General features: G+C 41.3%; 1 protein-coding gene across 1 annotated transcript in view; it reads left to right on the top strand.

The window, feature by feature from the left end:
• The window catches only part of LOC129851581 (hemicentin-2-like), a 53,975-nt gene that overhangs the window by 14,132 nt on the left and 15,370 nt on the right, over positions 1-24,473 (top strand). Inside the window, exons 8-13 of the mRNA XM_055918191.1 lie at positions 10,311-10,361; positions 10,474-10,655; positions 11,255-11,581; positions 16,121-16,375; positions 16,639-16,893; positions 17,353-17,493. Coding sequence (XP_055774166.1) covers positions 10,311-10,361; positions 10,474-10,655; positions 11,255-11,581; positions 16,121-16,375; positions 16,639-16,893; positions 17,353-17,493 — 1,211 coding nt within the window. The remainder of the gene's footprint in view (positions 1-10,310; positions 10,362-10,473; positions 10,656-11,254; positions 11,582-16,120; positions 16,376-16,638; positions 16,894-17,352; positions 17,494-24,473) is intronic.

Here is a 24,473-nt window from a genome sequence, read left to right as displayed (position 1 = left end):
AGCTGCACGTAACTGGTCTTTATTTAACTTCTTATGGCTGCAAGCCCGAGGCCGCCCACAATACGACAACAGCCAGCTCAAGTGCAGGGCGCGAAATTCAAAAGATATATTTTTTTAAATATTTAACTTTCACACATTAACAAGTCCAATACAGCAAATGAAAGGTACACATCTTGTGAATCCAGCCAACATGTCCGATTTTTAAAATGTTTTACAGCGAAAACAGCACGTATATTTATGTTAGCTCACCACCAAATACAAAAAAGGACAGACATTTTTCACAGCACAGGTAGCATGCACAAAGCCAACCTAACTAACCAAGAACCAACCAAACTAACCAACAAACAACTTCATCAGATGACAGTCTTATAACATGTTATTCAATAAATCTATGTTTTGTTCAAAAAATGTGCATATTTCAGGTATAAATCATAGTTTACATTGCAGCTACAATCAGAAATTGCACCGAAAGCAGCCAGAATAATTACAGACACCAACGTCAAATACCTAATTACTCATCATAAAACATTTCTGAAAAATACATAGTGTACAGCAAATGAAAGACAGGCATCTTGTGATTCCAGCCAATATTTACGATTTATTAAGTGTTTTACAGCGAAAACACAATATAGCGTTATATTAGCTTACCACAATAGCCAGAAACACAAGCCATTCCCCAGTAGCAAAAGTTAGCGATCGTAACAAACCAGCAAAAGATATATAATTTTTGACTAACCTTGATATTCTTCATCAAATGACAGTCCTATAACATCAGGTTATACATACACTTATGTTTTGTTAGAAAATGTGCATATTTAGAGCTGAAATCAGTGGTTATACATTCTGCTAACGTAGCAGCTTTTTCCCACAACGTCCAGATATTTTTCTGACATGTTTTCTGACACACATATTCTGACCAAATAGATATTCATAAACATAACTAAAAAATACATGTTGTATAGGAAATGATAGATCCATTAGTTCTTAATGAAATCGCAGTGTTATAATTCTAAAAAAATAACTTAATTACGACATCCAGCTTCGGTATAGCTAGAGTACCCCAAAGTTGGGCGCCGACGACTACTTCACATGTACGACAGATATTTGAAATAGCATCATAAAATGTTTCTTACTTTTGCTGATCTTTCATCAGACTGTTGGACAAGGGGTCCTTTGTCGGGAACAATCGTTGTTTGGATTTAGAACAGCAACTTTCCCTCTTGAATTAGCAAGCACACTAGCCAAGTGGCACGAAGCTCTCCATGTCAACAAACGGAAGAGAACGGAACACGGCAAAACTCCCGAAAAAATGTCAATAATCTGATTAAACTATATTGAAAAAACATACTTTACGATGATATGGTCACATGTATCAAATAAAATCAAAGCCGGAGATAGTAGTCGCCTATAACGACAGCTTTTCAAAAGGCAAATCCATCTACGCGCCTTCCTGAAAACAGGAAATGGAGGACACGTCATTCCATGGGCTGTAATTCGACTCCAGATCAAGTTACACAGTCCATTTCTTCTCTCACTCCTTGTCGACATCTAGTGGAAGACGTATGAAGTGCATCTAAACTAATAAATAACATGGACTTTAATAGGCAGCCCCTGGAACAGAGCCTCAATTTCAGACTTTCCACTTCCTGTCAGGAAGTTTGCTGCAGAATGAGTTCTGTTTCACTCACAGATATAATTCAAACGGTTTTAGAAACTAGAGAGTGTTTTCTATCCATTAGTAATAATAATATGCATATTGTACGAGCAAGAATTGAGTACGAGGCCGTTTGAAATGGGCACCTTTTATCTGGCTACTCAATACTGCCCCTGCAGCCATAAAAAGTTAAAATGCCAACCTTTTCAACATGAAGCTACTGCTCCATGCTCTCTGGTCTTGTGAAGTCAGACGCAGGAGAGCAGAACTCGGTAATAGCCGGAGCAGTTTAATTTCAAAACCAATGGCATAAAGAATAAACCAACATGGGTACAAAACCCGACGCGCACCAGTAACCATGTGCACTTACAACAAACAATACCACACAAAGACATGGGGGGGAACAGAGGGTTAAATATACAACACTTAATGAGGGAAATGAGAACCAGGTGTGTAGGAAAACAAGACAAAACAAATGGAAAAAGAAAAGTGGATTGACGATGGCTAGAAGACCGGCGACACCGACCGCCGGACGCTGCCCGAACAAGGAGAGGAACCAACTTCGGTGGAAGTCGTGACAGTACCCCCCCTTGACGCGAGGCTCCAGAAGCGCGCCGACACCGGCCTCGAGGACGACCCGGAGGGCGAGGTGCAGGGCGATCCGGACGGAGACGGTGGAACTCCCGCAGCATAGAAGGGTCCGACACGTCCTCTACCGGAACCCAGCATCTCTCCTCCGGACCGTACCCCTCCCAGTCCACGAGGTACTGAAGGCCCCTTGCCCGACGCCTCAAATCCAGTATGGATCGAACGGAGTACGCCGGGGCCCCCTCGATATCCAGAGGGGGCGGAGGAACCTCCCGCACCTCAGACTCCTGGAGCGGGCCAGCCACCACCGGCCTGAGGAGAGACACATGGAACGAGGGGTTAATACTGTAATCGGGGGGAAGCTGCAACCTGTAACTCACCTCGTTCAGTCTCCTCAGGACTTTAAATGGCCCCACAAACCGCGGACCCAGCTTCCGGCAGGGCAGACGGAGGGGCAGGTTTTGGGTCGAGAGCCAGACCCTCACTGTGGATATGGTCTGCGGCAAGTTTCTGGCGCAGCACGGCGCGCTGAAGGTGTACATGAGCGGCGTCCCATGTCTCCTCTGTGCGCCGGAACCATTTGCCCACCGCAGGAGCCTCGGTTTGACTCTGATGCCAAGGAGCCAGAACCGGCTGATACCTCAGTACGCACTGGACGGGGGAGAGGTTAGTGGAGGAGTGGTGGAGCGAGTTCTGGGCCATCTCTGCCCAGGGCACAAACGCCGCCCACTCCCCCGGCCGGTCCACCCTGATGGTGGGTTGTGGTTTTGTTGGTTTAGATGCACACACTCAGTTTCACTTTCCTGTTCTACTTTCCTGTCTGTCCTCTAACAGGCCTCCTGAATCATATCAGAAATCTGTATATACACATTAGACTTTACAGAATATGGTTCTCTGTAGCTCAGTTGGTAGAACATGGCACCTGCAATGTAATTGGTTTGGTTACCAGGACCACCCATATGTACAATATATGCACAGGACTGTAAATTGCTTTGGATAGTTGGAGACTGTCTAGGAGACTGCCTGGGAGACTGTCTTGGCCTTCTGTATCATCCTGTTGACCTCATTTCTTATTTTCCTATATTCTGTAAATATAGAATCTGCCCTGGATTTCCTAAACTCCAGAAAGCGTTCATTTCTACACTTAATTGCCTTTAAAATGTTAAAATGTATCCATGGTTTAGTTATTTGCTTAATTCTAAGCTGTTCTACTGGAACCTGCTTATCTACAGCATGTAAAAACAATGATTTAAAATGGCCCCAGGCATTCTCCACCCCATTGCATGTCAATACAGCAGTCCAGTCTAATTTGCTCAAACAATTAACAAACATATCTGCACTATAATTCTTCATATACCTACTTTAGCCTGTCTAGGATCAGCGTGGCGCTAGCGGCACCCCCCCCCCCCCCCACTGAAAAACCAGTGCCGCGAAATTCAAAATTTTTTTTTTTTTTAAATATTTAACTTTCACACATTAAAGTCCAATACAGCTAATGAAAGACACAGATCTTATGAATCCAGTCAACATTTCCGATTTTTAAAATGTTTTACAGGGAAGACACAATATGTAAAGATGTACATCTATTACCTAAAAACACATTAGCATAATCCACCATCTTTTATTTGTCCACCAACACCAGTAGCCATCACCAATTCGGCTAAACTAAGATATTTATAGCCCCTAACCAACAAAAAAACTCATTAGATGACAGTCTGATAACATATTTATGGTATGGGATAGGTTTTGTTAGAAAAAAGTGCATATTTCAGGTATATGGCATAGTTTACAATTGCACCCACCATCACAAATGGACTAGAATAATTACAATGAGCAACGTGTTTACCTAACTACTAATCATCAAACATTTCGTAAAAATACACAGCATACACGAATCGAAAGACACAGATCCTGTGAATACAGACAATATTTCAGATTTTCTAAGTGTCTTACAGCGAAAACACAATAAATCGTTATATTAGCTTAGCACATAGCAATTAGCAGCCCAGCATTGATTCTAGCCAAAGTGAGCGATAAAAGTCAACATCGCCAAAAGATATTAATTTTTTCACTAACCTTCTCAGAATTCTTCCGATGACACTCCTGTAACATCACATTACAACATGCATATACAGTTTGATCGAAAATGTTTATATTTAGCCACCAAAATCATGGTTAGACAATGTGAAATGTAGCTCAGTTGGTCAGAAAATTTCCTTGCGCCACTTAGACAGTGATCTACTCTTATACATAAATACTCATAAACGTGACTAAAAAATATAGGGTGGACAGGGATTGATAGACAATTTAATTCTTAATACAATTGCGTTATTACATTTTTTAATTTATCCTTACTTTTCAATACAGTTTGCGCCAAGCGAAGCTACGTCAAAAAACATGGCGTCCTAAGCCACTAAAATGTTTCGACAGAAACACGATTTATCATAATAAAAATGTCCTACCTTGAGCTGTTCTTCCATCAGTATCTTGGGCAAAGGATCCTTTCTTGGGAGAAATCGTCTTTTGGTGGAAAGCTGTCCTCTTGCCATGTGGAAATGTCAACTGAGTTCGGGATGAACTGAAAAGCATGCCCAACTTTTCACATCGTTGCAAAAATAAATGTCCCAAAATCGCACTAAACGGATATAAATTGCTATAAAACGCTTTAAATTAACTACTTTATGATGTTTGTAACTCCTATAACGAGTGAAAAGATGACCGGAGAAATATAACAGGCTAAACTAACGCTTGGAACAGGAGAGGGTCGGTGTCTTCCACGCGCGTTACGCAGCTCCCAAAGAATGACTAGCTTCAGAGTTTTTTCATTTGTAGGGCCTGTGAACGCGCAATCGAGCCCGTTGGAATCGTCATCACGTAAAGGCATCCAGGGGAAGACGTAAGAAGTGTCCGTATAGTCATAGCAACGACAGTGCCCTTTTAACTGACTTCAGAAAAGTGGCCAACATTTCTCAAATCTGACTCCATGTCAGGGAAATTGCTGTAGAATGGGCTCTGTTCCACTTAGAGACAAAATTTCAACTCCTATAGAAACTATAGACTGTTTTCTATCCAATAATAATAATAATATGCATATTGTACGATCAAGGATTTTGTGGGAAGCCGTTTAAAAAATTAGCCACATTAGCATAAATAGTCTAAACAGCGCCCCCATCCCCAACAGGTTAAATTAAGTTATGACAATTCATAACGGTTTTCTGAACCTTCCTATTACAGAAAATAATGGAATGATCACTGAGCCCATAGTTTACAACCCTACTGTTTGATATCATTGATCTATCCGACACCAACACAAGGTCAATGATGGTTTGGGTAGAAGGAAAGACCCTAGTGGGCTCATTAATCAGCTGGTATAAAGAAAACAGATGACAAATATTCTTAAGAGCTTTAAAAGTAGCATGGCCCTTTTTGAGCATATCTGTATTAAAATCACCAGCAACAATAACCTCTGATTTACCAAAGTCTGTACAGTTGGAACAAGTCTCCTCGAACAATTCATCAAACTTGTACTGGTCTGGTGGTCTATAACAGGTTCCAACTATTATAGGTTTTCATTTTGGTAATAAAATGTCCAACCACACAGCTTCAATCTCGTCATGGTTTAAATCTGATCTATAGTTGAACCCAATATCTGATCTTACATAAATACAAACGCTCCCACCTTCGCGATTGTGGTCTCTTCTAATTATTACATAATTTCATCTTCAATCTCAGCATTTTTTTATCCAACCATTCAACCATGTTTCGGTAAAGCAAAGCACTCCCACCTTACAGTTACCAGAGAGTAGGCGGATTTCCTCAATCTTAGGAAGAAGACTTCTAACGTTGAGATGAAGGATGTGTCGTCCTCTCCTGGAAAACACCTTTTCTGGAGTCAAGTTCTCCTCCTCTGTTGGAACTGTCAGCTGAAATTGTTCACTTGAGATGAATGTTGATACCATGCAGTCCAATCGAAGCAATGAAGCGCCTTCCAGGGTTCGCGCTGGTATTTGAAAGAGAGGGTCGTTGCTCCTACCCTTCAGACCCATACTTTGTCAAAAGGACATCGACTTGATGTACAAAAAGGGCCAGTATATATAAACATTAATATAAAAGTGTAGATAAAAAAACTCTGCCAATACGCCAAACTTTCCGGCTGCCTTTTAAAAACGAAGAACTCAGTGTTTTATGAAAGCAGCAAAGACATTGTTTGCATTCAGGAACTCTGTATCTCTCATCAGGCACCAAGACCTGCTTAGTGGAGGCTCATTTAAGTGGCGGTTTAGGCCTGCCTGTAGTCCAGCGAAGCTGCTGATTCCATATCGCCTCATTTAGCAGTCCTTGCAGTGGCGTAGGATCTCCTGAGAACATTAGCCATTTCCTGTTTAGAAACAGTTGCCAGATCGATGTTTATCCTCTTTTCTGACATACATTCCAGAAAGCACTTTACTGCCCAGATGGTTAGTCTTGATGTAGATTTTTAATTTCTCTCCTTTTCTATGTTGTCTATAGCAGCGCTACTGATTTCTGCATGTCTAACGTTAACACAGGCTCAGGTTGCTGGTCCACTTGCTCTTCTTCTTGTTTCATTTCTTTCATATCCATAGACCTCTCCCCTTTACTTCACTCTGTAAGTACTCTTGACAATATATTGAAATATAGTTTTTGGTTATTTGTTGTTACATAGACAACCATATAGCATAATACAACACAATATGAGCCTGGTTCATTTTCAGTGATGAGGCCCTGTACCCCATTTACAGTTTATACTTCAATGTATCAGGTGGAGTTATTCACCAGCTATAGAGTGAGTTGTTGTTTATGTTTCTAAGACTGCAGGGTGGGAGATGCAACAATGTCCTTGAGAACAGCAGGAAGTGTGTTGGTGGTCTTTCTCTGGTCTGTAGCAGGTATGGTCTCATTCTTATCTTTTAGTTGCTCTGTTTATCAATCTACAGACATTTCTAAAAGGATTAGAATCATAATGTTATTCTGGTGTGTTCTGTTAGTCGTCTCCACTTCACTTTAAATAGTTATCTTTCACACCTCACTGAGTGATGCTTTTCTGTGGTTTCCATTCACACTCAACTCAGCAACTATGGCAACTATGGCAACAATGTGGACAAACCCTACTCAGTTTGAAATTGGTCCATCTTAAGGTGAACAACTAAATGCACAACCCTCCACAGAGTTAATCATATTTTCACATGACTCTCCCCTTGTACTGTAAAACAAATTGCACCCCTCCCCCTTACAGAGTCAACTCAAAATAATGTTTACAACCACAAATAACAATAAATGTAGCGGCTCAATTTTGGGGGGTAAAGCTGTGTTCAATTGGTTGTAATCTTGGACTGAGCAGGCCTTCCCATACAATTTCGATAACTCCATGAAAAACATAATTCTACCATTCCAATTCACAATATAATTTAAAAACAAAATACCCTCTTCAAACATATTTTCCATAAATACAGGTATTTTATCAACCAGTTCAACCATAATATTTGTTGTAATATTTGTTCTATCTTTTCTGGGGGATGAAATTGAAATCGTAACCAGCTCTGCAATGCTTGTTTGAAAAAGACAGATACTTTGAAGAAGGTTTAATTTTCAATTCATCGAAAGTTAGACATGACAATCTGCACAAAGACAAAAAGGCAATTTATAAACAAGGGATGAGCTTTTCTTAGTAATCTACTTGAGAACCATTTTGGGTTCAAGTAAAACTTTTGTATAAGTGAAGCTTTTAGAGAGAGTTGTAGTGCTTTTTTATTTAATAATCTAAACCCACCCAGTTCATATTCATTATATAGTGACTGTGTGTTTATAAATGTGAAAAATGACTTCGCCACTTCAGCATGTTTTTGTGGGACAGTTAATTCCACGCGGAGTTATTGGCCAGAAGGTTGAGGGTTTGCCGACCACCACGGACGAGCTCACTCGCCCTGTTTCTTTACACTACGATCAGAGCCGGCTGCAGACAATGATCAGCTAGGGGGAAAATCTGATTTTCAACATTTTGATGCCAGATTTGTATGTACAGTATATAAAATAGCATGCGACAAATTTTCCACCAACAGGTTTCTGTGCCAATGCACCACACAACCAATAAACAAAAGCATAATGACTTCGAGCACTTCAATACCATGTTTTGCTTTTTTTAAACTACAATCAATACTCGATCTCAGTCTGGACAAACAGAAAATACATCCCTCCTTACCTTGTAGTCTTACCTAGTATTGAAGGCTTGACAATCTCTGAATGTCATTCAACTTTTTGGTGTTTTGTGACAGATTTCTCTTTCCATTCATCAAATGGCTGCTGCACAGGTTGGATTGATTGATTTATTTTATTGATCAGTTAAAAAAATACAAAAACAGAGTTTTTTAAAAGTGACCAGGATTGTTGTTTTAAAGGATTGCACAATAAAGTCGGGGACTTATTTCCATTGTGGTCCCTATGTTTTACATAAATACATTTACAATTACAGAGATACAGACACATTACAGAGATACAGACACATTACATAGATACAGAGACATTACATAGATACAGACACATTACAGAGATACAGACACATTACAGAGATACAGACACATTACAGAGATACAGACACATTACATAGATACAGAGACATTACATAGATACAGACACATTACAGAGATACAGACACATTACAGAGATACAGACACATAACATAGATACAGACACATTACAGAGATACAGACACATAACATAGATACAGACACAACAGAGATACAGACACATTACAGAGATACAGACACATTACAGAGATACAGACACATTACAGAGATACAGACACATTACAGCGATACAGACACATTACAGAGATAGAGACACAACAGAGATACAGACACATTACATAGATACAGACACATTACAGAGATACAGACACATTACAGAGAAACAGACACATTACAGAGATACAGACACATTACAGCGATACAGACACATTACAGAGATACAGACAAAAAATGCTCAACCTCCAAATAAGTTTAAGTTCAATTCTTACAAGCCTTTGGCTGGTCTGTAACTTATTCTTCAGATGTTTGGTGCTGCTGGTGAACCATGATGTGCAGCATAATCAAAGTGAGACTGTACTAGCGCATTTGCCAGAGTCTATAAGGTGTCTATAGTCAGGTTTCCATTCAATTTGCAATACATTTTCATGAAAATATTTTTAAATCTGCATAAAAATAGTATGCACATTTTCCCATCATAGTTGTGTGTCCATCAGATTTTTGCAGATAAAAGTCCATCTCATTTTCAACTCTAGAAATATTTACAGGCCTTCTGATGGTTTTGTCACAAATAAATGTTGTGTTATATAGTTGCTAGAGGAATTTCATAATTCCTTTACGTGCTCATTAATTAAAATCACTCTGTTTCTAATAATTTGTAAGATCCTTATTAACATAAAATAGACAGGGAAGAGTCTTATTAAAAATAGATAATAGTATTTATTCTCGGAGCACGCTCCCATTTAACCACAAACAACAGTTGATATACAAAATATGACGTCATTGGTTACAGAATAAAGCTCCTCCTCTTGACCAGGATAAAACAGGTTCAAAAGTTCATTCCAACTCACCAGCGCACACACATGACACACAATATCGTTTATTCTCCTAAAGGCTCACTATAATTTATTACCACTTTAGCAGACAACCCAAGATAATGGAAGACCTAAGAAGTTACTCACTGCCTTATCTAAACATCTCAGGGCTAAGTTGGGTCGGTTCAACCATAGTTTAACGATCCTTTTGGATTACTTTATAACCCACACCACATACCTCTCTAACTAAGTTGGAATGGTGTTTATAATGTTTTAATTACTCCTTGTTCATGCTACATAATCCCTTCCTTATGAATTAACATTATTAATCAGATATAATAATACAGGGTTGAGTTCAATTAGTTATAGTTTTATCTAAATGTAGTCATTGTTTAGTCATTACACTTGACATGTTTGTCAATCTACAGGCATCAGTGTGAGCCAATTGGCCTTGGCTTAATTCTGAGACCATTGTGTTGTGTGACTGTGTTTCAGTGGTACTGGGTCAGAATGGGTGGAGTGTGACTTACACCACTCAGAGTATCTGTACCTTGAAGGGGTCAACAGTGGAGATGTCCTGCTCTTACACATATCCCAGTGGTTATACAGTCACAACAACCTTCTGGTTCACTAAGTATGATGCTGTTGGTCCTGTTAGTCTGAGTGATGACCCAGACTACAAAGGACGTGTGACATACCGTAAGGATAAAGAGAATGGTCACACCCTGTCAATCACAGACCTGAGAGAGAGTGACTCAGCTACGTACAAATTCAGATTTACAGATCAGACTGGAGGATGGAGATATACTGGCAAACCTGGAGTCACTCTGTCTGTCACAGGTACAGTTACATTCAATATAGTTAAACTGTTGAATTCCATTTAGTTCAGGATACATGTCTTGGTTTGTATTATAGTCTGTATAACATAGGATTTCTTCCATCTTTGTATTAGAGTGATAAGTCAGTGATAAAGGGATTTACAGTGATATTGTTTATTCTCCAGGTCTTCAGGTGAAGGTGACTGGTGGACATCAGGATAAGACACTGACCTGTATCACCACCTGTACTCTGACTGACAACCCCACCTACATCTGGTACAAGAACGGACACAAAGTAAAGGAGGACACTTCCAGCCTGTACTCAGACTCCTTTAGTGATGCAGACAGTTACTCCTGTGCTGTAAAAGGCCATGAGAATCTCCCTGCTCCAGCAGTGTGTGAGTGTGGACTTTTTAATACAAATTTCTTATGAATACAATGTTGTTTAAAGTTGTGATACTGAATATTGATCATTATTCAATAATTCAATTTTTTTCTCAGTTCTGTAAACTATTCAACATGTTGTTTTTAACTTTTACAACATCAGTGTATAGTAGTAGATATTGTAATTGAAGATGTATAGATTTATAAAAGGTGTTCTATTGTCTTCTTGTCTTTCAGGTAAGAACTGCTGGAGTGTGACTTACACCCATCAGAGTATCTGTGCCTTGAAGGGGTCAACAGTGAACATATCCTGCTCTTACACATATCCCAGTTATCATGAGATCAAACAAGCTTTCTGGTTTACTAAATGGTCTGGTATGGATCCTGAAGATCTGAGCTCAGTGCCAGGGTATGAGGGTCATATAGAGTACCTTGGGGATAAGAAGAGTGACTCTACCCTGAGAATCACAGACCTGAGATTGAGTGACTCTGCTGGGTACATGTTCAGATTCATAACATCTGGAGAAAAGTTTGCTGGCTCACCTGTCTCCCTGACTGTCACAGGTAAAATGTCACACATTTCACATACAGTTGAAGTCAGAAGTTTACATACACCTTAGTCAAATACATTTAAACTCAGTTTTTAACAATTCCTGACATTTAATCCTAGTAAAAATTCCCTGTTCTAGGTCAGTTAGGATCACCACTTTATTTTAAGATTGTGAAATGTCAGAATAATAGTAGAGAGAATGATTTATTTCAGCTTTGATTTCTTTCATCACATTCCAAGTGGGTCAGAAGTTTACATACAGTCAATTAGTATTTGGTAGCATTGCCTTTAAATTGTTTAACTTGGGTCAAACGTAGCCTTCCACAAGCTTCCCACAATAAGTTGGGTGAATTTTGGCCCATTCCTCCTGACAGAGCTGGTGTAACTGAGTCAGGTTTGTAGGCCTCCTTGCTCGCACACGCTTTTTCAGTTCTGCCCACATATTTTCTATAGGATTGAGGTCAGGGCTTTGTGATGGCCAGTCCAATATTTTGACTTTGTTGTCCTTAAGCCATTTTGCCACAACTTTGGAAGTATGCTTGGGGTCATTGTCCATTTGGAAGACCCATTTGCGACCAAGCTTTAACTTCCTGACTGATGTCTTGAGATGTTGCTTCAATATATCCACATAATTTTCCTGCCTCATGATGCCACCTGTTTTGTGAAGTGCACCAGTCGCTTCTGCAGCAAAGCACCACCACAACATGATGCTGCCATCCCCGTGCTTCACAGTTGGGATGGTGTTCTTCGGCTTGCAAGCCTCCCCCTTTTCCTCCAAACATAAGATGGTCATTATGGCCAAACAGTTCTGAGCGGTATGACGGCTGCGTGGTCGCATGGTGTTTATACTTGCGTACTATTGATTGTACAAATGAACGTGATACCTTCAGGCGTTTGGAAATTGCTCCCAATGATGAACCAGACTTGTGGAGGTCTACAATTTTTTTTCTGAGGTCTTGGCTGATTTTTTAAAGATTTTCCCAAGATGTCAAGCAAAGAGGCACCGAGTTTGAAGGTAGGCCTTGAAATACATCCACATGTACACCTCCAATTGACTCAAATTATGTCAATTATCCTATCAGAAGATTCTAAAGCCATGACATAATTTTCTGGAATTTCCAAGCTGTTTAAAGGCACAGTCAACTTAGTGTATGTAAACTCCTGACCCACTGGAATTGTGATACAATGAATTATAAGTGAAATAATCTGTCTGTCAACAATTGTTGGAAAAATTACTTGTGTCATGCACGAAGTAGATGTCCTAACCGACTTGCCAAAACTATAGTTTGTTAACAAGAAATTTGTGAAGTGGTTGAAAAACGAGTTTTAATTATGACTCCAACCTAAGTGTATGTAAACTTCCAACTTCAACTGTAGATAACTGTAATTACCTTATTAAGGGCAGTAATACAGGCTTAGTAGTGGTATGTAACAGAAAAATAACAAATCTTGTATTTCACATCAGAGGACATACAGTTAAAGTCGGAAGTTAACATACACTTAGGTTGGACACCAACCCCGAAGAAGTTAAAACTTTCCACCTTCTCCACTACTGTCCTGTTGATGTGGATGGGGGGGTGCTCCCTCTGCCGTTTCCTGAAGTCTACGATCATCTCCTTTGTTTTGTTGACGTTGAGTGAGAAGTTATTTTCCTGACACCACACTCCGGGGGCCCTCACCGCCTCCCTGTAGGCCGTCTCGTCGTTGTTGGTCATCAAGCCTACCACTGTAGTGTCGTCTGCTAACTTGATGATTGAGTTGGAACCGTGCATGGCCACGCAGTCATAGGTGAACAGGGAGTACAGGAGAGGGCCGAGAACGCACCCTTGTAGGGTCCCAGTGTTGAGGACCAGCTGATTGGAGATATTGTTTCCTATCTTCATCCCCTGGGGGCAGCCCGTCAGAAAGTCCAGGACCCAGTTGCATAGAGGACCTAGGGTCTTAACGACGAGTTTGGAGGGTACTGAGCTGTAGTCAATGAACAGCATTCTTACGTAGGTATTCTTCCTGTCCAAATGGGATAGGGCAGTGTGCAGTGTGTTGGCGATTGCATCATCAGTGGACCTATTGGGGCGGTAAGCAAATTGGGGTGGGTCTAGGTCTATCACCAAGTCAGGTGATATGATACTTGACTAGTTTCTCAAAGCACTTCATGATGACAGAAGTGACTGCAACGGGGCAATAGTAATTTAGTTCAGTTACCTTAGCTTTCTTGGGAACAGGAATAATGGTGGCCCTCTTGAAGCATGTGGGGAGAGCAGACTGGGATAGGGATTGATTGAATATGTCCATAAACACACCAGCCAGCTGGTCTGCGCATTCTCTGAGGACACGGCTAGGGATGCCTTCTGGGCCGGCAGCCTTGCGAGGGTTAACACGTTTAAATGCTTTACTCACGTCAGCCACGGAGAAGGAGAGCCCACAGTCTATGGTAGCGGGCCATGTCAGTGGCACTGTACTGTCCTCAAAGCGAGCAAAGAAGTTGTTTAATTTGTCTGGGAGTAAGACATCGGTGTCTACGACGGGGCTGGTTTTCTTTTTGTAATCCGTGATTGACTGTAGACCCTGCCACATACGTCTCGTGTTTGAGCCGTTGAATTGCGACTCTACAATGTCCTTATACCGACACTTTGCTTGTTTGATTGCCTTGCGGAGGGAATAGCTGCACTGTTTGTATTCGGTCATGTTTTCGGTCGCCTTGCCATGGTTAAAAGCGGTGGTTCGCGCTTTCAATGTTGCAAGAATTCTGCCGTCAATCCACTGTTTCTGGTTAGGAAACGTTTTAATAGTCACAGTGGGTACGACATCTCTGATGCACTTGCTAATAAACTCGCTCACTGAGTCAGCGTATACATCAATGTTATTGTCTGATGCTATCCGGAACAAATCCCAGTCCACGTGATCGAAGCAATCTTGAAGCATAGAATCCGACTGGTCAGACCAGTGTTGAATAGACCTGAGTATGGGTGTTTCTAGTTTTAGTTTCTGTCTATATTCTGGGAGCAACAAAATAGAGTCATGGTCAGATTTGCCAAAGGCAGGGCGGGGGAGGGTTTTGTATGCATCACGGAAGTTAGAGTAGCAGTGATCCAGAATGCTACCAGCTCGAGTCACGCAGTCGATATTCTGATAAAATTTAGGAAGGCTTGTTATCAGGTTAGCTTTGTTAAAATCCCCAGCTACAATAAATGCAGCCTTGGGATGTATGGTTTCCAGTTTGAAGTTCTTTCAGGGCCGACGAGGTATCTGCTTGGGGGGGATATAGACGGCTGTGACTATAATCTAAGAGAATTCTCTTGGAAGATAATGCTGTCGGAATTTGATTTTAAGGAATTCTAGGTCAGGTGAACAGAAGGACTTGAGTTCCTGCATGTTGTTATGATTACACCACAAGTATTTAGTCATAAGGCATACACCCCCTCCCTTCTTCTTATCAGAGACATGTTTGTTTTTGTCGGCGCGATGCATGAAGAAACCGGGTTTCTGTACCGACTCTGACAACGTATCCATAGTGAGCCATGTTTCCGTGAAACAGAGAATGTTACAATCTCTGATGTCTCTCTGGAAGGCAACTCGTGCCCACATTTGGTCCACCTTGTTGTCTAGAGATTGGACATTGGCGAGTAATATGGTCGGAAGCGGTGGATGGTGTGATCGCCTTCTGAGTCTGACCAGTAGGCCGATCCGTCTGCCTCTCCTGCGGCGACCGCATTGTTTTGGGTCGGCCTCTGGGATAAGATCCAATGTCAGGGTGGAGTTCCGAACAAGGGATCCGCTTCGGGAAAGACGTATTCCTGGTCGTATTGTTGGTAAGTTGACGTCGCTTTTATATCTAATAGTTCTTCCTGGCTGTATGTAATAACACTTGAGATTTTCTGGGCTAACAATGTAAGAAATAATACATAAAAAAACAAAGAACTGCATCGTTTTCTAAGGACCTGAAGCGAGGTGACCATCTCTGTCGGCGCTATCTTGTGTCGACGCTTGGCATAGCTCACAGTGATCTTAGGCTTGTGTGCGGCTGCTCGGCCATGGGAACCCATTTCATGAAGCTCCCGACGAACAGTTATTGTGCTGAAGTTACTTCCAAAGGCAGTTTGGAACTTGGTAGTGAATGTTGCACCCCAGGACAGACGGTTTTAAAGTGCTAAGCGCTTCAGCACTCGGCGGTCCCGTTCTGTGAGCTTGACTTGTGTGGCCTACCAATTTGTGGCTGAGCCGCTGTTGCTCCTAGATGTTTCCACTTCACAATAACAGCACTTACAGTTGAACGGGGCTGCTCTAGCAGGGCAGAAATTCGACAAACTGACTTCTTGGAAAGGTGGAATCCTATGAAGGTGACACGTTGAAAGTCACTGAGCTCTTCAGTAAGGCCATTCTACTGCCAATGTTTGTCTATGAGGATTGCATGGCTGTGTTCTCGATTTTACACACCTGCCAGAAACGGGTGTGGCTGTAATAGCTGGATCCACTCATTTGAAAGGGTGTCCACATACTTTTGGATATATTGTGTATTTAGGAGGATATTAATGATTTGTTTCCTTTAACTCCAGATGTTGTGTTGGAGATGGATCCTACATCTGTGTCAGAGAGGGAGAATGTGACACTAACGTGTATAATCACATGTACACTGGACCCCATCACAGCCTTCAGTTGGTATAAGAATGGACAGCCTATACCAAACAGCAACACCTCCTCTCCTGTCTATATCCTAAACCCAGTCAGCAGTGAGGATGCAGGCAGATACTCCTGTGCTGTAGAAGGCCATGAGGATCTCCCCTCTGCTGAAGAGACTCTCACCGTCACATGTAAGTACATAGGGTTTAAATCATTAGCTTGGTATATTAACATTGTAAATATTTTGTATCTATCTCCAGTTGTATTCTTTATGAAGTAACATCATGTTGGAACCTCAGAGCATGTGCTTTACATTTTTCTCAATGTAATTATTTTAATATATCTTGTAAAATGCGCTGATGTACTTTATTTGCTAAATCTAATGTCTTCAGAAAGCCAAGATAATATATACCATAACCAAGATGTTAATGTCTTTTTAATGGTCCTTTACCAGATGGCCCAAAGAACACCTCGGTTTCAGTCAGTCCCTCTGGTGAAATAGTGGAGGGCAGTTCAGTGACTCTGACCTGCAGCAGTGACGCCAACCCACCTGTGCAGAATTACACCTGGTACAAGAACATGTCGATGAGACATTCTGGACAGAGATACACCATCCATAACATCAGCTCTGAGGACAGAGAGGGATACTACTGCGAGGCCCTGAACATTATTGGGAGGGAACATATCCCTGTCCATATTAATGTTATGTGTAAGTATGACACATTCTGTCTATTTTTGTGCTCTGTAACTTTACAGATTTCATTCTGACATCATGCATTTATAACCTCATGACCCTGCAGCAGTGTTTCCCTGGGTTCCTGTGGTGGGGGTGGGGGCTGTCCTGACTGCTGGAGCTCTTCTACTCACCATCTACTGCTATATGAAGAGGTGAGACAGCCATTTACATCTACTGTATTAGTAACATATCAACTTCCACTAGAGGTCAGTAGAGAGCAGAACTCACTCTGTCCCTCATTACAGGAGATCCACAGGAGGAAGTGATGCCACGGCAGACACACAGGTAATAATGTCAACAACCGAAGTTATTTTAATCCTAATAACATAGACAGTAAGAAAATTAATTTACATAAAAATGTAGAGGGAGTGGTTCGTAAAGTGCTAATTCAGAGTGTCTTCTTTCAAATTAAGGGACTCCCTTGTGACACAGCCCCTCAGATAGATGCCGAGCCCTCCGATTATGAGAACTGGAGAGAACCACTACAGATCCTGGACAGTGACACAGCCCCTCAGGTAGATGCTGAGCCCTCCGATTATGAGAACTGGAGAGAACCACCACAGAACCTGGACAGTGACACAGCCTCTCAGATAGATGCTGAGCCCTCCGATTATGAGAACTGGAGCGAACCACCACAGAACCTGGACTAAAGAGAACCAACACAGAACCTGGATTGAAGAGAACCACCACAGTACCTGGACTGAAGAGAACCACCACAGAACCTGGACAGTGACACAGCCTCTCAGGTAGATGCTGAGCCCTCCAATTATGAGAACTGGAGAGAACCACCACAGAACCTGGACAGTGACACAGCTACTCAGATAGATGCTGAGCCCTCCAATTATGAGAACTGGAGAGAACCACCACAGAACCTGGACAGTGACACAGACTCTCAGATAGATGCGGAGCCCTCCGATTATGAGAACTGGAGCGAACCACCACAGAACCTGGACTGAAGAGAACCACCACAATACCTGGGCTGAAGAGAACCACCACAGAACCTGGACTGAAGAGTACCACCACAGAACCTGGACTGAAGAGAACCACCACAGAACCTGACTGAAGAGAACCACCACAGAACCTGGACTGAAGAGAACCACAACAGAACCTGGACTGAAGAGAACAACCACAGAACATGACTGAAGAGAACCACCACAGAAACTGGACTGAAGAGAACCACCACAGAACCTGGACTGAAGAGCAACAGCATCAAACCAAAGCTAGGCCTCACAATGCTATTCTCTTACTATCATAATGTTTTCTTATCTATTAGGTTTTCCAGACAATGACCTTTAACTTTTGAGTGAATGCTGGAATTTAGATTGTTATCCTAATGATAAATTCAGTATGTATATATATGATAAATACAGTTTGTATATAGATGATAAATGGGATAGATTATGCTTCTGCTATTTTACTATAAGATTTTGCTATTTCCAGATTTGATTACATTTCATGCAGAAATATGTTGAACTATTCATTAGCTCTGCTCCTTCAGGTGTTTAGTAAGCCCACCGCATGCTAGGTAATGCTAGTATCAACATCCCATCCAACACAGCTGAAACTATAGTAAGACCAGCACATGCTAGGTAATGCTAGTATCAACATCCCATCCAACACAGCTGAAATTATAGTAAGACCACCACATGCTAGGTAATGCTAGTATCAACATGCCATCCAACACAGCTGAAACTATAGTAAGACCACCACATGCTAGGTAATGCTAGTATCAACATCCCATCCAACACAGCTGAAACTATAGTAAGACCACCCACACGCTAGGTAATGCTAGTATCAACATCCCATCCAACACAGCTGAAACTACAGTAAGACCACCCACACGCTAGGTAATGCTAGTATCAACATTTACATTTACATTTAAGTCATTTAGCAGACGCTCTTATCCAGAGCGACTTACAAATTGGTGCGTTCACCTTATGACATCCAGTGGAACAGCCACTTTACAACAGTGCATCAAAATCTTTTAAGGGGGGGGGGGGGGGGGGCAGAAGGATTGCTTTATCCTATCCTAGGTATTCCTTGAAGAGGTGGGGTTTCAGGTGACTCCGGAAGGTGGTGATTGACTCCGCTGTTCTGGCGTCGTGAGGGAGTTTGTTCCACCATTGGGGTGCCAACATCCCATCCAACACAGCTGAAACTACAGTAAGACCACCCACACGCTGGGTAATGCTAGTATCAACATCCCATCCAACACAGCTGAAATTATAGTAAGACCACCCACACGCTAGGTAATGCTAGTATCAACATCCCATCCAACACAGCTGAAACTACAGTAAGACCACCCACACGCTGGGTAATGCTAGTATCAACATCCCATCCAACACAGCTGAAATTATAGCTAGCCTTGATTAGTAATCACAGCGTCAGCTTCCCCACTAAGGTCCAATGTGATAACTTGAAATCTGAGGAAGAAAGTTCGGTTTAATAAGTAGTATGACATTTTAAATGATGCCGTACATCTATGAATATATGCTTAATGATAAAAAGACCCAGTAATGCTCGACTGCTGAACAGCGCATATAGCGGCCAACAGCATTTGGGCCAGCCCGATGGTGGTAGATATGACCCACTCTCACTAAAACTACTGTAGCAGAGTGAGTCTCATCAGGGTATAAGATGCCTGCATACTCACTATGTACAAGCATACATGATAACATGCGTAAATGTATTACTAGCAGAAGATGAATAAGAATGAATAACAGTAGCTAATACATGATGACTAGAATTAAGTGATCGCTACAGTAGCATTCAATGTAAAGATGGACCGACAGGGAGGACTACCTATGTAAAATACATAACAGGATTAGAACATGGCTAATAAATCCGAGCCTGAACCTACTGTTGCAGATAAGGATGAAGTAAATATTAGTGACACAAATTATACCATAAAATGGAAACTAATAATGTGACTCATGCAACAGTATCAACTTGTATTTGTCACATGTGCGGAATACAACAGGTGTAGATCTTACAGGGAAATGCTGGGGGGGCACCGGTTTGTACATGTAGGTAGAGTTAAAGGGACTATGCAGAGATAATAAACAGAGTGTTGCAGCAGTGTCTTGGTCGCCCTTTGATTAGCTGTTCAGGAGTCTAATGGCTTGGGGGTAGAAGCTGTTAAGAAGCCTTTTGGACCTAGACATGGCGGTCCGTAACCGTTTGCCGTGCGGTCGCAAAGAGAACAGCCTATGACTGGGGTGGCTGGAGTCTGACCATTTTTATGGCCTTCCTCTGACACCGCCAGGTTAGAGGTCCTGGATGGCAGGAAGCTTGGCCCCAGTGATGTACTGGGCCATACACGCCTTTTGGTCGGAGGCCGAGCAGTTGCCATAACAGTCGGTGATGCAACCAGTCAGTATGCACTAATGCAGCCTTTCTTAAAGTTGGGTCACGGACCTGTTAATGGTGGATCGCGACGTGTCAGTGTAGATACATCATTATTTCATTAATTACTGGAATTGATTTGGCCAAGTGCATCTGCGCTCTGTTCAATGTGCTTTCTGCTTAAGCTGCGGTCTCTGCTCAGTTTGGCAGCTGCATGAGTGTGAGAGGGAGATGCCTGTGTGCATCGGAGTTGTGTACCGGATCTCTTTTCTGCGGTTTTCTTGAAGATCACTCCGCTACACACGACGCAGCGCTGTCGTTCAGATTGCTGGCATTTTATAACAGGTGATAAGCAGTAATAAGGAAGTACTAACTAACTCTCATAGTAGTAGATGTGAGTTTCTCTTTCAATCCCCTGGCCTTGTACACGGCTAATAGCTAACATTCGCCAAAGCAAGCTAGCTACTGATAGTGCAAACCTAGTAACAGAACAGATGAAAAATGATCAGGCCTACTTTACATCTTACTGTAGAAATGAGTGTCGAAAACTAGTCTAGGTTGGAACTGTTGCTGTTAAAATACAATAATAATTGTTATTCTTAACTGGAATAAACTGATTGACGCAAGATGCTTTTTGAGGCAAACACACTCACAGATCTGGGCTGCTCATCTACAGTAGGAAGCGGTCTCCTGTCTGACTGAGAAAGCAGTAGATGTTCTGGTCCAGTTTGGCACCACATACCTATGTGAGTCAGGGTTCTCAACTCTGACATACTTAAAAAACAAGTACAGAAACAGTGTCAAGGCTGAGCATAACCTCAGTGTTGCACTGTCAAAAACAGAGCCCAGAATAGACATGCTCTCATTAGGACTGTGTGGGGGTTTTCTGGTCTACAGATGTGATCAATCAGTTTATTCCAGTTCAGAATAAAAAAAGATGTATTGTAGTTTAACAGCAACAGTTCCAACCTAGAATTTCAACAATCATTTCTACAGTAAGATGTACAGTAGGCCTGATCATTTTTCATCTGTACTGTTACTTAGGGTTGCACTATCAAAAAGCCTGTGTGTGTTCTGTTATTCATCTGTGTGATGTGATCATTCCTTTTATTCCAATTCAGAATTAAAATGATTTATTGAATTTTAACAGCAACAGTTCCAACCTAGACAGATATGTTTTTAATGGAGGAAAATAAACATTAATACATATGGATATTTAATTTAATTGTTATTTGTTTTTGTCTATATTGCATTTGTTTTAGGCATAAGGGCAATGAAATGTACTGATAATTATGTATAGTTGCATATATTCCTGAGTTTGGGTCCCAGGAAAACACAGAATGTTGTATTCTGGTCCCAGGCTGAAGAACCCCTGCACTAATGATCTAGCAGACGCTCTGAGCAAATCAGAGTAGAAGTGCAGCTAAAGTGTAACTATACAAATGCACTAGTCCAGACCAGTCTGCAAGTTCATTTGAAGGCTTCTAGTGTGGGGTTTTTATAAGGTTTTTGACATGCTTAACTAACTATTCTTATGCATTAAAGTTTGAATTGCTGACTCTTGTGAACCTGCATTTTCCATTGTTCTCTACTCTTACCAGTGCTCTGTCTGACCATGAATATCAGCCTGAGATGTGTGTGTGTTAGAGAGAGCGCTGTACTGTATGAAATATGTGTGTGTATGCAACAAATGTATCAGTAGTGTGGGCGCTGTACTATGTGACCGAGACTGTGCTAATCTTAGAGAGACACAGGAGGGGGGTGAATCAGGAGACTGCTGAATAGACAATAACAGATAAACTATACACACGAAAAACATATGTGAGGTTCTGAGTTATGCACTATAACCCAATACTATAACAAACGTGATTAGCAACTGTATCATATGTGATTGAATACTATAACAAATGTGATTTGATATTGACAAACTGTTTGGGCGCCTGGATGTCTGTGTGCTGAAAGTAACAGTTAGCTCAAATAAGAAGCTGGGAAGCTGTAGTTAGCCTTGAGCGAGAACAGAGGACAATGCATACAGGTGCAGATATCTCAGACAATGTTATAAAATTGTCTGACCCAAGTCTTTGGGGTGAAGGAGGGTAATCTACACAGCAACAGCGTTGGGACATCATATGCGCTAAGGGGCCAGGACTGGCTTAAGGTGCCAACATCAACGATAGGCTGGGTGAGTCTAAACCACGCCCAGTCTCTACTCTGACAGGCCGGCTCGGAAGCGGGAAACAATCTCTGTCACGAGTATAAAATATTATCTTTGTCAGAAACAAATCAGTTCTCTGTCTTATCCTGCGTGATGAAACATTGAACCCGTATATACGGAAATTTTATTTGCCATTTATTAACTTTTGAATTGAACAATTATTTTAACCAAGTTCAGGTGTACTATTGTTCCTATCTCAGTTGAACTTTCGCAACCCTAACACTAGTTTAAACTGTGTAAGGGAATAGGGTTCCAAGAATAATAACCAGAAATATTTTGTACAACATTTGAATAGTGACTGTCGGCGAAAGTCCCACCGACTAATGTGACTGGGATGACCTGTAAAATGTAAGCTATGGCTGATAGTGTGCATTGATTGCAGCGGGTTCGTGAGCTGGCGACATGCTGTACTAAACTAGTTAACGTTCACTGACTGAAATACTACTGAATCACTGTGATAAACAACATCTTCTGCTCATGATCAGAAAACATTGCTTCTCACTCACTGTATTGCAACACATAGCCTGTATGCTAATCTAGCACAGGCTTATTCCTCCTTGTATGGATGAAGGACTATTCTCCATGATGGTTCGCGGAGCACACTGACTCAGCTCGAAAGCTGGTACAGGTATCCCTCGTTTATCGCGGGGGTTACGTTCCGAAAATGACCCGCGATAAGTGAAATCCGCGAAATAGAAAACTTTTTTTTTTTTTACAATTAGCAACTATTACATGTATACAAATACAGTGACTCACGTGTAGGCCGTTTCACTGCTCTTCAGAGCGTTTCGTCGACATTATGGGTTTAGGAGATGTTCGAAATTACAAGATAATTTGGCCAACTTAATGTAAATTTGCCAAGCTGTTTTATATACGTACACATAACTGCACGAGACGACAAAATGATAGCACAATTCGTAGCATGTTTTGATACAAGAAGCGGGAGTGAGTTTTTAGCGAATCAGAATGCAGAGCACAATGCACCAAAAAAAAAAAAAAATGCATTATGAAAATCCGCGAAATAGCGAATCCGCGATAAGTGAACCGCGAAGTGGCGAGGGATCACTGTATTGGGAACAAACAAGTAGGCTATATGATAGACTACTCCTGAGGCTAAATCTACTTAGCTAGCTAGTTTGTATCCAGCTATTAACTGAAAACAGAGCAGCAACATGGTTGATCCTCGCAATTAATCGCATCCCCGCAGCAGCCAAACATTGCAACATGAGCATATTGAACGATGCGGGCGAGGTTCAAACACAGCTAGCGAGCACTTACAAAGAAAACATTATATCAGAAATCAGCAGCATAGCGAGAAACAGCTAGTTACAGCAGCAGAGTCAATGGAGAAAAAGAAGCCAGCGCTTAGTAGCAGCAAGCGGCAGAAGGATGTAAGAGCAGACCCGGTCAATAAGGAAGTCGTGAATGATACTAGCCTCTAATTGGTGCAATCTCAGTTGAGGCAGGCACTCGGGTTTCCTTTCTGAACTAGCTCCGCTTAATAAATAGCCTTATTTTCTTGTGTACTTAAATGTTTTTGATCTTTTTCTATGGGATTTAGCCAATTCCAGATTGTTTATAATAGATAAAGTATTGGCTTGTTTTAGTGACACAAAAGGAATCATTTTGATAAGAGCTTTTAAATAATTCTAGCTCTCGAGTTGCTCCTGATTTGTTTAAATACGTTTTACTTTGTATTGGTGTCAGATATTATTGGGCATTTTATATTTTATATTATGTTATACCATATTGTTCAGTGTCGTAATATTGCTTGTTTTATTATCAAATTGTGAATTATTACCTATTTTAGATACATTACATTTAGCTTTTTTTGTTTCTTTACATTGAATACAGTGCAAGTATCATGTTGTAAATAAGCTCAAAGTCAATAAATAGACAACAATTATATCAATTATGTTTCTTGTATTTGTGCCTATTGTACACATGATGGCGCCCTTAAGCAACATAATGCATGGGTGGCTAGCCTATAGGC

The sequence above is a fragment of the Salvelinus fontinalis genome, chromosome 3, assembly GCF_029448725.1.
Source record: "Salvelinus fontinalis isolate EN_2023a chromosome 3, ASM2944872v1, whole genome shotgun sequence".
Classification (NCBI taxonomy): domain Eukaryota; kingdom Metazoa; phylum Chordata; class Actinopteri; order Salmoniformes; family Salmonidae; genus Salvelinus; species Salvelinus fontinalis.
Note: the sequence above shows the minus strand (reverse complement) of the source record. Positions and strands in the feature narration are given on the sequence as shown.